The sequence below is a fragment of the Zea mays genome, chromosome 1, assembly GCF_902167145.1.
Source record: "Zea mays cultivar B73 chromosome 1, Zm-B73-REFERENCE-NAM-5.0, whole genome shotgun sequence".
Classification (NCBI taxonomy): domain Eukaryota; kingdom Viridiplantae; phylum Streptophyta; class Magnoliopsida; order Poales; family Poaceae; genus Zea; species Zea mays.
The window spans coordinates 26,840,528-26,852,236 of NC_050096.1; the positions used below are offsets into that span (position 1 = coordinate 26,840,528).

Genomic DNA, 11,709 nt, shown 5'->3' on the forward strand with positions numbered 1-11,709 from the left:
CACTGGGGGGTCATACAAGACGTCGTACGCCGCGGGGGTAGCGTCCGCGTTCTTGGATGGTCTTGTCCTCACTCCCGCAGTGAGGACAGGAGCGAGGACCTCTTCGCACGCGCTGGGGCGGCCGCCATTCGCCGGTACGGCACTGCTGCGCAGGTGGCCGCTGTCGTCGGTGCTGAGGTGGTCGCTGCCGCTGGTGAGGCTCCCCACTGCAGAGGTGGTTGCCTCCGCTGGCGAGACCGTCAGTGCCACCTGCCGCTGGACCTCCAGCTCTTTGGCTTTAATGGCCTCGTTGTCGCCCCCCATAGGAAGACGGGGGCGAGGACCTTTTCGTAGTGGTGTACGTGCTGAGGTGATCGCCACTGCTGGCGGGTCGTCGGTGCAGAGGTGGTCGCCGCCGTCGGTGCTGATGTGGTCGCCTCCGCTGGCGAGCCGCTCGGAGCTAGTTATCTCGCGTCCCTACCGGTGTGGAGGTAGTTCATACCTGTAGAGTAGAGATGGAACTAGGGCTCCACTTGAAAACAGATGTAATACTTTTGCTTCTTGTAAGGTACTCAAGAGTACTATTTATTAAGCAACATTAGCACTTATCTATTTTCAACTTGTTTCCGCTGTGTGCGATATTGTTGACTCCTCCCTGGTACTTGGCCCCCCGCCTGGGATGCAGGCTTGATGTGTTGAGGTTGGATACCAGCACATCTGAGAAGGTTGTCAACAATTCTCGAGAGGGAACCTTGCCGGGACCTGGATCTGTACGCAGCTTCAGCTAGGGAGCGTTAGTAGTACACCCATAGGGTTCCTGTCTGACATTTGCCATCCTTTGATACATGCTCGGGACTCGCAGGTTTCAGTCCGGGTGGCCACGTTGCGTCTCCGGACCCCCTTGGGTCGCGATTCTAGATACTAGGACACTTGTCGCAGGGCGGTGGAGTGTGCAGGCCCACGGTACGGGACCAGGCTGAGCGGCTGCACGGGCTCCGGACCACCCCAGGAGACTAATGCCCATTCTCTAGCTCCGGTCCCGAGGTTGTCGAACCCGCAGGACTTAACCCCAAATACTAGGTACCCATCACGGAGTGATGGATCGTGAAGGCCCACGGTACGGGACCAGGCTAAGCGGCTACACGGGCTCTGGACCACCCCATGGAACGAGGTCCCGTTCTCCAGAGCCGGCCCCTAGGCTGTCGGACCTCCCAACTTTCGTATCAGGGGCCCTAAACTGCAAGCCTGGCTGCTCAATTCGGATGTCGTTATGCCAGACAGATGGAAATCGCACAGGTGGGTTAGATAAAAAGTACTATCTGAAAGACTACAAGGTAGGACCATGGAGCAGTAAGATGGTACTATCATAGGGGCACAACTGAGGGGGTAGTTTTTCTTTATAACTCGTCATGCAAGCGTGCAGACCAATAGGCCGGGTTTACGGGGACAGACCCCATCGGGTTGTCGTAAACGTATGCGTGACCTAGTTACAAAAAGGGAAACAAATTCGACCCCTCAGACTTGCTCTATGAATAGAACTTACAGAGATGTTTCGGCATCGTGGTAAGGTACTCCTCCAGTCGTAGCTAGATGGTTGCCCTTGGGTCGGTGCATTCCCGTTACCTTGAAGGGTCCTTCCCAGCTGGGGGAGAGTTGCGGAGCCCTTCTTGGTTTGGTACTTGTCGTAGGGCTAGGTCCCGACCTTGGGTTCCCATCTGCATTAGACATGGGAGCCTTCGTCTTTGGCTGTGGCCAATTCCGCGTGTACCTATCGGCAGCCTGGACCCGTGGGGAATCTAGAAGGGTTTCCGGAGGAAGGCATGCTTCCGCTCCATAGACCGGGGAACATGGGGTCCCTCTGGGGTCCGTCTAGTTGTCTTCACCGGAGTAGGAGCCTCCGGCGAAGACATCCTTCATGTCCCCCTCGGGCGACTGATACCCGAGGTCCCGCTCAGCCGCGGCCACCTCGCCATCGTCCACCCTTTCTTTGCCAGGTCGGCGGCGAGGTGGAGAGCCGTCTTTGGAAGACTGCTCGCGCCGCTCACTGACGCGTTTCGCAAGGTCAATGATCTCGTGACACTCCGCAGCACCGTGGCGACCGTTGGGGTGCACAGGGCATGAGCCGCTGTTACCCTTCTGCGACCGTGGGCGTTTGTTGCGGTCGCCCTGGCCTCTGGTCGTGGCTGCAACCACCAGAGCGGTGGACCATGGCTTCTGGTAGTCGCGGTCCTTCTTCTTTTTCTGCTTTCTGTCCCGGGGGACGGCACCCGAGCCACCCGACTGGGCAGCTCTGGCTTGTGGGGCCGAGTGCCATGCACGGCCCTCGGCGTTTCTGGCGCATTTATCGGCCAGAGCGAAGAGCGTGGGGACAATTTCTACGTCATGTGTGGCCAACTTCTCCAGCATTTTCTCATCACGTACTCCCTGTCGGAAGGCCGTGATGATGGAAGCATCAGAAATGCGGGGTATGGTACCTCGCACCTTGGTGAAGCGAGAGATGAACTTTTGGAGAGTCTCCCCGGGCTCCTGCCTCACCGCATGGAGGTGGGCCTCCATACCGTGCTGCTGGTAAGCGCTGGCGAAGTTCGCAACGAACCGCGCGCAGAGCTCCTCCTAGGAGTAGACTGATCCTGGGGTGAGGTTCATGAGCCAGGTCTGGGCTGGTCCAGACAAGGCCACATGGAAATATGTCGCCATCACAGCGGTGTTTCCACCTGCTGCCGTGATGGCGGTGACGTACACTTGCAGGAACTCCGACGGGTTCGATGTTCCGTCGTACTTTTCCGGTAGGTGCGGCCGGAACTTGGGTGGCCATGACGCCGTGCGGAGATGATCCGCAAGAGTGGCGCAGCCCATGCCGCCCAAGGGGACACCCGTTTGGGACCGGGTGCCCATTGGTGTCTGCAGTGCAACCGCAGCGAAGTCTTGATCGAGGTTGCAACCATCGATGTTTTGGCGACGCTCGCGCGCCCTTTCCAAAGAGAGTCGGGCATCCTCTCCCGCGCGCCTGCGGTTGAGTTCTACCCGAAGGTCGTTGGTCTGTGCACCCCTTACTGAGGGTGAGCGCACAGATGCTGACGCCTCGTGTTGGCGCCGGGATGACCGCGTCCTCGACCTGGTTGAGGTAGAATGTGCCATACTGAGTAGTCGGTCGACGTCGTCCCGCCATTGCTTCATGGCCCCCAATGAGGCCGTGGAGCTTGGAGTGTGTCGCAACAACTCCCTGGCTGCCGATAATGCCCCCGAAGAAGCCCTTGATGGAGTCTGGGATGTTTGCGCAACCGTGTGCTGCCGTGCGGCATGCACTGTAGCAGTGCCTGACACTGGACGGTTGGGAACCTGCGGTGTGGAGGAAGCAGCTTCTCCCTCCACCGCGAAATCTACCGAAGTCTCGGCGCGGTACTCAATGATTTGCACCATCATACTTGGGCAAGGAAACAAGCAAAAACCTAATGCCTAGCCCCTACCTGGCGCGCCAAATGTCGGAGAGCAAATCTCCGGCCGGGTGGCGGAGTGCACCCGCCCTAAATCCTAAGATGAGGAGGGGCTTAGGCGTTTTGCTTGTCAGTTGGGAAAACGGGAAGAACACAAGAACACACAAGGATTTAGAGTGGTTCGGTCCGCCGGAGCGTAACACCCTACTCCAGTGTGTGATGTATTGCTTGTGAGCTTGTATGAGTTTGTCAGCCTAAGATTGAATCTGCCTTGTAACGTCACATGCCTCCCCTTTTATAGCTGAAGGGAGAATGCACAAAGGCACTGGGCCCTGACATGTGGGCCCAGAGACATAAAGAATATAGCGCTTGGAGCTGCAAAAGCTTGCTGCTGGGGCAAGCTTCTCGTGCCCTGACGCCCGAGATCTCCGTATCTTCGGCGTACAGGGGAAGCTTCTTGTAGAAGGGATGATGAGCACAGTGCGCCGCTCGGCACGGGCACACTGCTTGTCAACAGACCGGACAGGCGCGCCGTCTGCTGGATGACCTTGACGCCGTCTACCTGTAGATTGGATAGGGCGCATTAAATACTGAGAGGGCACGTCACCCGTCAGAGTGGTGGCAGGCGGCGCGTCCTCTCCACAATAAATGCAGAGGCTGTACGGCTGTATAGGCCTTACGTTAGGCTCGGCCCGTTGGCTTGTGTCACGGGCCTCGAGCCACGCAGCAGCAGCGGGTCTCCGCCTGAGCGGGGAGCGTAGGGCAAGGTCTGGACACGTGTCAGCACCGGATCCTTTTTTGCGCCGGGGTCCTCTCCGTCCCGGGACCTTGCCAAGACCCGAACCTTACTCGGGGGGACCTGGGGCCCACCCGAGGGACCCGACATGTCTTCTTGGGAGCTCCGGACTCGTACGCACAGGGGTCCGGTGTCCCTCTGCGGAGGTCCGGACCCAACGATGCATCCTGTGATGTATTATCTTTTCTCACCACGTGGTGCCCTTAGACCTACCCATGTGGTGGGGTCGGGTGCCGCTCTCCGTGTGACCTGGAGGTGTCGTACGGGTGCAGCGTCTTCATACTGTAGAAGAGGGTACCCCTGATACAGGGTACCGACAAACACCATACTCAATTTCGATATGATACGTAGCTAAGAGGGTTACGCCACAACGGATTTCTTTCGAGTTTCGTCTCTATTAGAATGGCTAGGTTCATGATTGTTGGCTCATCGAGGCTATAACAGTCCTCCTTTATTAGAGCTTAGAAACTGCTATGTTGAGACAGTGTAGGAGTTATATGATGATAACAGATAAGCATAAACTGAATCGCATACCGAGTTTTTCACTGAACAGAATGAACCACTCGTTGCTTCCATATCCCATCCAAAGCATTTAGATGTTGGGCAATATATGTGCGGGCGCATCTGGACGTATAAGTTGAACTTTTCTGATTTTCTTATATTGTGATGCTGGCCTTAAGTGGTCACAACAGCACACAAGCTTAGCCGTCGAAGCTTTTAAAGCTGAAAAACGACTGCATCACTAGAAAGTTGTTTCGAAGATGAGTAGCTAGTAAGAACTGCATACAATGACATCTGCCGCTCAACCTCCTTTCAGTGAAATGAGTGGCTATCAGGACATCGAATTGACAGAAACACTTCTCGTCACTGTACTCACTTTCACGTGACTTGTTCCCTTCCGTTTCTCTTAGAACTAGTAAGCAGTTATTCGGTTTTCTCGTGTCCACGCAGAACAGAACACACGTACGTCGCTGTGGAAGAGCTGCATTCATTCGCATCACATCGGTCACCCGCTGGAGACAGCACTGCCCTGACAGGGGGTTGGTGACCATTACAGATTCGTGTTGCTACTACGGTAAGCAGCTGCTAACTCTGCCCTTAAAAGTTAAAACACACACACCTGTTCTGTTTTGTTGCGAGATGGAGCTGGAACATAAGATCGTTTCGGTGTCAGGAGGCGCTGTGTGGGTTCGTTCTCTGCTTCTCCCTGTTTAACTACCCAGCCTTTTGTGTGTGTCTCGGGCAGAAGAACCAGGATTTAACTGCTGCGCCCTGCTGCGCCAAAGCCTGCCGTCTCGCATAGCGTTGTACAATTTGCATTGTCATCTTCCACTGCCTTTGATGAATTTGCCAAGCCCTTTTCTTTTGGGGGGCTCACATGATCGATCCATGCCATGGCTCTTGCCTTCAACTCGCAGTGTCCATACTTGCCAGGAGGGTCTAACGCGTACTCAATCTCAACGAGATGTCCAAACGGGCTGTCCGGTCTAAACCTGTTGGAGCACAACCCGTTTAAACATGACACGGTTCGGCCCGATTAATTATTCGAGCCAAGCTGCCCAAGAGACTCAACTCTCTGAATGAGTTACACACGGGATGGGCCTAAGGCCGGGCAGACCCGGTAAGTTTGGCCCGAAAATGAACATTGTGCCGTCCCAAGCCCGCCAACGCATAAATCAAGCTTAAAACTATATCACCATAAAAAATGAACACATTAATAAATCATAACTAGTCGGTTACCCGTGCGTTGCGACGGCTCACAACAATACCTACGTAAACTATCTACTAAAAAGATCTCAAGATTTTTTATTGGCTGTCTCCGCTCTCTGCATAAAATTTTTTGATTTGACTAACTGATGTTGTTGTTTACTGCACCCAATATATCTTGGTACAACACGACTAATGAAGGGAGCGATTAAAAGTGAGTTCACAACGATTGACTGAACGAATAGAGATTATAGAATGACATAATTTCACCATACAGAGACCAAATACGAGGAAGTTTGTGAGCTCAAGTTTCTAAAATAAGTTACATGAACTCAAACTTATAAAAAAGATAGATCCAAATATGAAGTGATTGCTAAAGTCAGGCATCAATAAAAATTGGATGTGCTCCATACAAATTATGGTACTTCATAGCAATTACTAACGTTTAAAACCAACAAATAAAATTTCCTTTTTACTGTTAGTGTGACAAATCATTGTTGCTCCATCCAATTCAGCAACCTCAAACACCATGGAATCCATTGCGCCAAGATGGTCTCAAAAACGACCTAATGGATGCAAGAGCCCATAACACAAGGGACGAACATCATGTGTCTCAGCTAGAGATTTTAATGTTTTTTTAATCCTCATCTTAAATTTTGCTCCTACAAAGAGTCAAATCTAGTTGTACTCGAGCCCTCTAACCGTGTCTCAGCTAGAGATTTTTAGACTATCTTTTAGACTATCTCCGGCAGTCTTTCTATCCCACTTTTATCTCATTTTCCATTTCAAACTTCACCATGTAAACAGTATAGTATACAGTGCAAAACATATATGTTTGACTACGTTTGGCTGGAGATAGCCTTAGTACCTCCGGTATGACATGGTGGTAGTACAGTTGTAGCACACACAGAAGCTATATATTGGGCAATCTAGAGCTGCAATTTCGATCTAGCCTTGGAAACTGCTGGTGATGACCTGATGGGAGGTCTGTGCCTGAAATGTGAAATGCTGCCTCTAGGTGTTTCTTTCTTTTCCTCGCTATGCTGTCAAACTCCACAATTTTACGAGCTTTGGATTATTTTTTTAATCTCACGGTATCGACGGCAAGTTTATTAACTGAAACAATAACTCGTTGGAATTTGGCAGTTGAATGTATATATGTATTGAAGGCGTTCATTAATTTCATTGGTGATTTTACTTAACAAAAATGTCGTTGCATATGCACAAGCTCGAGAAACCAGTACAAATGCTGTCTAGTCTGCATGCAAGATAAAAGTGCTAGATTCTGTCCCCGGCATTTTTGAATTATGCGCGGGGCAGTTCGTATTTTCGTGCAGGAGGGGAGAAAACGACACATCGTGGAGTTGCATCGGATCTATCACCAACAACGGTGACAGGAACCGCAGTGTATGTAGCACTAGCAGCAGCAGAAACAGGAGCAGCAACATCAAAAACGATAGCATTGCACATTTAAAGCCCTAGGCCAGGATACTGAAATACTAAACGCAGAGACAGGGTATTATTTGGCCACTTGCTAAACGCAGACAGGGTATTTGGCCAGCTACGGAGCTACTCGTTCGTCGCATGCATGCTGCCATGGTTGGTAAACGTTCATTTACTCCAGAGCCGATCATTTCCATCACACATGTATATGTACAGTTAAATAAATGACGGACTATTACCAGACTATATACTAGTCCACCTGATAAAGTAACAGCTCTTCTGTGTTTTTACGAGAAAGGCGTTATTCACATTGCTAGCACTCAGTTGGTTGTTTTTCCATTAGTTCTTATCGTTATCTCTTTATGTGCGCGCGCTCACGTGGACGTGGGCGTGTGTTGTAATAGTACTGCAGCTTCCTTCCTTAATACCTATGCTGTTGTTTGGTTCACCAAATATAACTAAATAGTAACATTAATGATTCACTCGATTACAAGCGGTAACGAGTTTGAATAGACCGGTATCAAATTCTAGTGCGGTATCTGATTACAATTAGACGCAAACAAATATGATTTAATATTATCAGGTACCCATTATATTATAAATATGTGAACCAAACAACATCTAGGATGTGAGGACATGCATTTCATGCATGCATTTCTCCTGCAATTTTTAGAATAAGTAAAACAACAGTTTTTCAGCTAGAGCTGATAGTGGACCGCAAACACTGATAACAGTACAGAAACGATATCAGTGGCGATGATTCTTTACTGGCCACGTTCCTGAACAAGGTAAACATAAGGTTATATACTCTTGTTAGTAAGCATTAACACAAGGTTATCCTTCCAGCGGACACCTACAGCTAGCTTCATCAAGGGCGAAACCCTAGCTGGGACAACATCAAGCCGTGATCCAAGTTATATGGCAGTACTTCTTATACTAACAATATATAATCAAACCCCATTTTGGACGGAATTAGTGTGGGAGTAACTTGGGGGGCGGCCTTTTCAGATCAGGTCTTTTTTTTCCCTGACCAGTTTGATCTGTCATTTCTCATGTGGCTAGTCTTTCTGCGCTAGCTCTTTATCCATTCTGCTCCCTCTTCTCATACTCGTACTTGGCTCGCCTTTCTTGCTGCAACTTGCAAGTGTGTGGGCACTTTACTCTTTGCGTGTGATATAATATTAATTGACCCTTCTGTAAGACTGATGAATTTTAAAATATATAGCTGAACCTTTTAGATGTATAGTAGTCAACACTCTCTATATATCTCCAGCTTTTCAGACGTACGTTCCTATCTTTTTTTAATAAAAAAATCTTTCCAGTGGTCAACACTGATATATAGTGTTTTTTATGGTCTCTCTCCAGCCAGTTATCTTTATAATATATAATATATTTATCTCCAGCTACATTCTTAACGGCCTTACTGCGCATCCAAGCAGCAATAACCGCATATATATGGGACGTACGTACATATCTATACTCACGAGGTAAAACATGTGGTCCTTCAGTTTCTCTGTTACCGATTCCATCTTTATTTCTTTCATGTATATTATTTTAGCGTGCATATGGTTACAATACACACACCTGCGGACTATTAGCAAAGCAAAATAATAAATGAGAAGCACATATAAACATTTCATGATAAAAGAAACAGATTGCTTGTTTTCCATTTATATATGAGATATTTGTTCAGTAGTAGCTAGGGTATTTGAGAAAAATGCTGTAGCCTGCAATCTGCTTTTGAGGTTTGACAAGAAACCTTTTTCACATCCTTAATTTGGTGTATAGCATTGGTGTAAAAGTTCCATGAAATCTACACCTGATGCATTGATTTCTTGTGTTCAATTCAGCGACAAAATCCAAACCCTAACATATTGTCTGAATCTTTCTGTATATGTGTATGCACACAGACAAAAAGTTCCGAAACTTTGATAGATGAAATTCTTGTGCACCCGTGTCAGGAAACAAGGCATGCACAATCTGAATTCAGTGAAAATCTAGGCTCACACCACCGTCGTCCGCTAAAAGCAGCATAGACGACCAAAAGGAAACAATTATAGATGCAAATCTAGGCTCACGCCCTCGGCCGCAGTGGTGGCAGCAGGCTGCTCACAGACAAACTGACCTTGTGGAGATAGCAGCAAAGAGGAGGAAGAGGAGGGCGACGACGCCGCCGCCAAAAGAGAAGTGGAAGCCCTCGGATCGTCTCCGCGGAACACGGGGGACGAGGACGAGAGCGCGACCGGCCGGCGGCGCTCTCCGCCTGGTGACGACGGCAAGCTCGCGTTCCCATGCCCGGCAGCAGGCGGCGGCGGGCCCCTCCAGAGCCCGGCAGCCGTGAGGAGGGGGCTCCCGTTGATCGGCTGGGCGATCGAGCCGATCCCGCTGTAGAACTGCGGGCCGCCGATGGCGACGGCACCGGCACCGGCGCCTGCTGGAGCTGGAGGCCTCATTGTTGGCCACGAGGGGTACAATGTCGCCACCGTGGGGCCTGCGACGCCGAAGCGGTGCTGCGGGTAGCCGAGTAGGTGGTGGTGGTGCGCGCCGCCAGCCGCCGCCGCCGCGGCTGCGGCGGCGGCCATCGCGGACTGCATCTGCACGCGCTTGGCGTGCTGCCGCTCGCGTTTGTGCGCATTCTGGTGGCCCCCGAGCGCCTGCGACGTCGGGAAGTTCCTGCAGCAGTAGTGGCACTCGAACTTGCGGCTGCTGCTGCTGCTGCTGTCGGTGGTGGCCCCGCCGCCGCCGCTGCTCTGCGTGGCGGAAGCGGCGGCGGTAGTAGTAGTAGCGGCCGTGGCATCTTTATTAGAGTTTCTCTCCGGTGGGGAGTGCGGGACGTCGATGCCGAAGATGCGGATGCCGGAGTTGTGGGGGCTTCCACGGGGCGGGGCGGCGGAGCGCTGCAGGAACGGAAGCTCGGAGAAGGACGCGACGTTGCTGAAGTCACGAGCCGCCTCCCGAAAGCTCGCCGCGCCGCCGCCGCCGCCGCTGTCTCTGCCTTCGCCGCCGCCGCCCATGCAGGCAGGTGTGGAGCGAGCGAGGGAGGTAGCTTGGCTTGGCTAGGTACAGAACTATACGTCTTCTCGTGTATCTCTGCGGAGTAGTTTTCAGTACCGCCACCAGTACGTACCAAGAAGGAAGTAGCCGGGGTGTCTCATAGCTGGTGTGTGGCTAGTAGGGAACGAGGGTGCATGGGAAAGCCTCCTCAGCACCCTTCCTTCGCGATCGATGGATGGTAAGGACTGAGGAGAGCGAGGAGCTGAAGGAAGCAATGGAGAGGAGAGACCAGGGAATATAAGCAAGGGCAGCTGCAGCTCCGATCCGGCCCGCAGCAGGGAGGGTGTGATGTGTTGCTCAAAGGAGTGGCACAACTGCCAGATGTATAGGAGCGATAGGTTTTTGCTTGGGGCACTGTGTGGAGCAGGCCGGGTAAGTGTCACCTTACTATATCGCTGGTCGTTGTAGCTAGGACTAGGAGGGAGGGATGTGATGTGGGTGTGGCGGGAGCGAGGGCAAGGGCAAGTGCCAAGGGGGTGCTCGGCGATGCAGTAAATTCTTGAGAAGGGTCGGGGGGGCGTACGTGGCCAGCAGGCCGGCCGGCCATACATAGTACACAGTAAGCCCTGGCAAGTACTACTGCACCCGGCGGAGGCTTTTGAGCTCTCTCATAACAATACAAGTACCTGCCACTGAGAGAGACGAAAGGCCATCATGCATCTCCCCCTCTCTCTCTCTTTTTTTTTCTTTGCTTTCTTCATTTCTCTGGCGCTTTCATGCATGCATGTGTAAGCATCAGTGAACACTAAGCTGCTAGCTAGTAGTACGTGACAAGCTCTGAGCGTGGGCCTGCCGCGCTACATAGCTATATGTGGGGGTGGTACGTACTGGCTAGCTGTTTTATGGAGAGGCTCTTTATAGCTGTTGGCTTCTTTACATCTGGAGCTCTGCAGGCAGGCAGGCTTGTGCTCGCAAGCAGTGGTCCTTACTACATACTACTACTACGTTAATTGTATAGCCTCTTGTGCCTTGCTGCATTGCCTTAGCTAGCTCTAGGTGCGCCTGCGTGTGTGTGACTGGTTTCTCTCTACCTCCTCTTCCCATCCCCTCCCAGAAAGACTAGTAGTAGTCTGTGCCTTGGTCATTTCTCTCCCCCTCTTTTCTTAAGCCATACCCCATATGGGAACGTCCTAAAATATCTCTCCTCGTCACCACACACACACACACAGCTAAACTTATGAATATAGGCCTACATGTATAGGCAGGCACTCAGATCGATATGATCATCGACGACGCACACGCAGCAGATGTTGTACAACTCTAGGCTCATCATCCTATGTTTTCCTTTGCCCTTTC

General features: G+C 51.4%; 1 protein-coding gene across 1 annotated transcript; it reads right to left on the reverse strand.

The window, feature by feature from the left end:
- Positions 1-9,163: 9,163 nt before the first annotated feature.
- Positions 9,164-10,860, reverse strand: LOC100501225 (Zinc finger protein 8). The gene has a single exon (NM_001196005.1). The coding sequence runs from the start codon at positions 10,371-10,373 to the stop codon at positions 9,414-9,416; it is 960 nt and encodes a 319-aa protein (NP_001182934.1). The 5' UTR covers positions 10,374-10,860; the 3' UTR covers positions 9,164-9,413.
- Positions 10,861-11,709: the final 849 nt, after the last annotated feature.

Coding starts and splice junctions, on each gene's coding strand:
- LOC100501225 (NM_001196005.1), bottom strand. CDS start 10,373: ATGGGCGGCGGCGGCGAAGGCAGAGACAGCGGCGGCGGCGGCGGCGCG.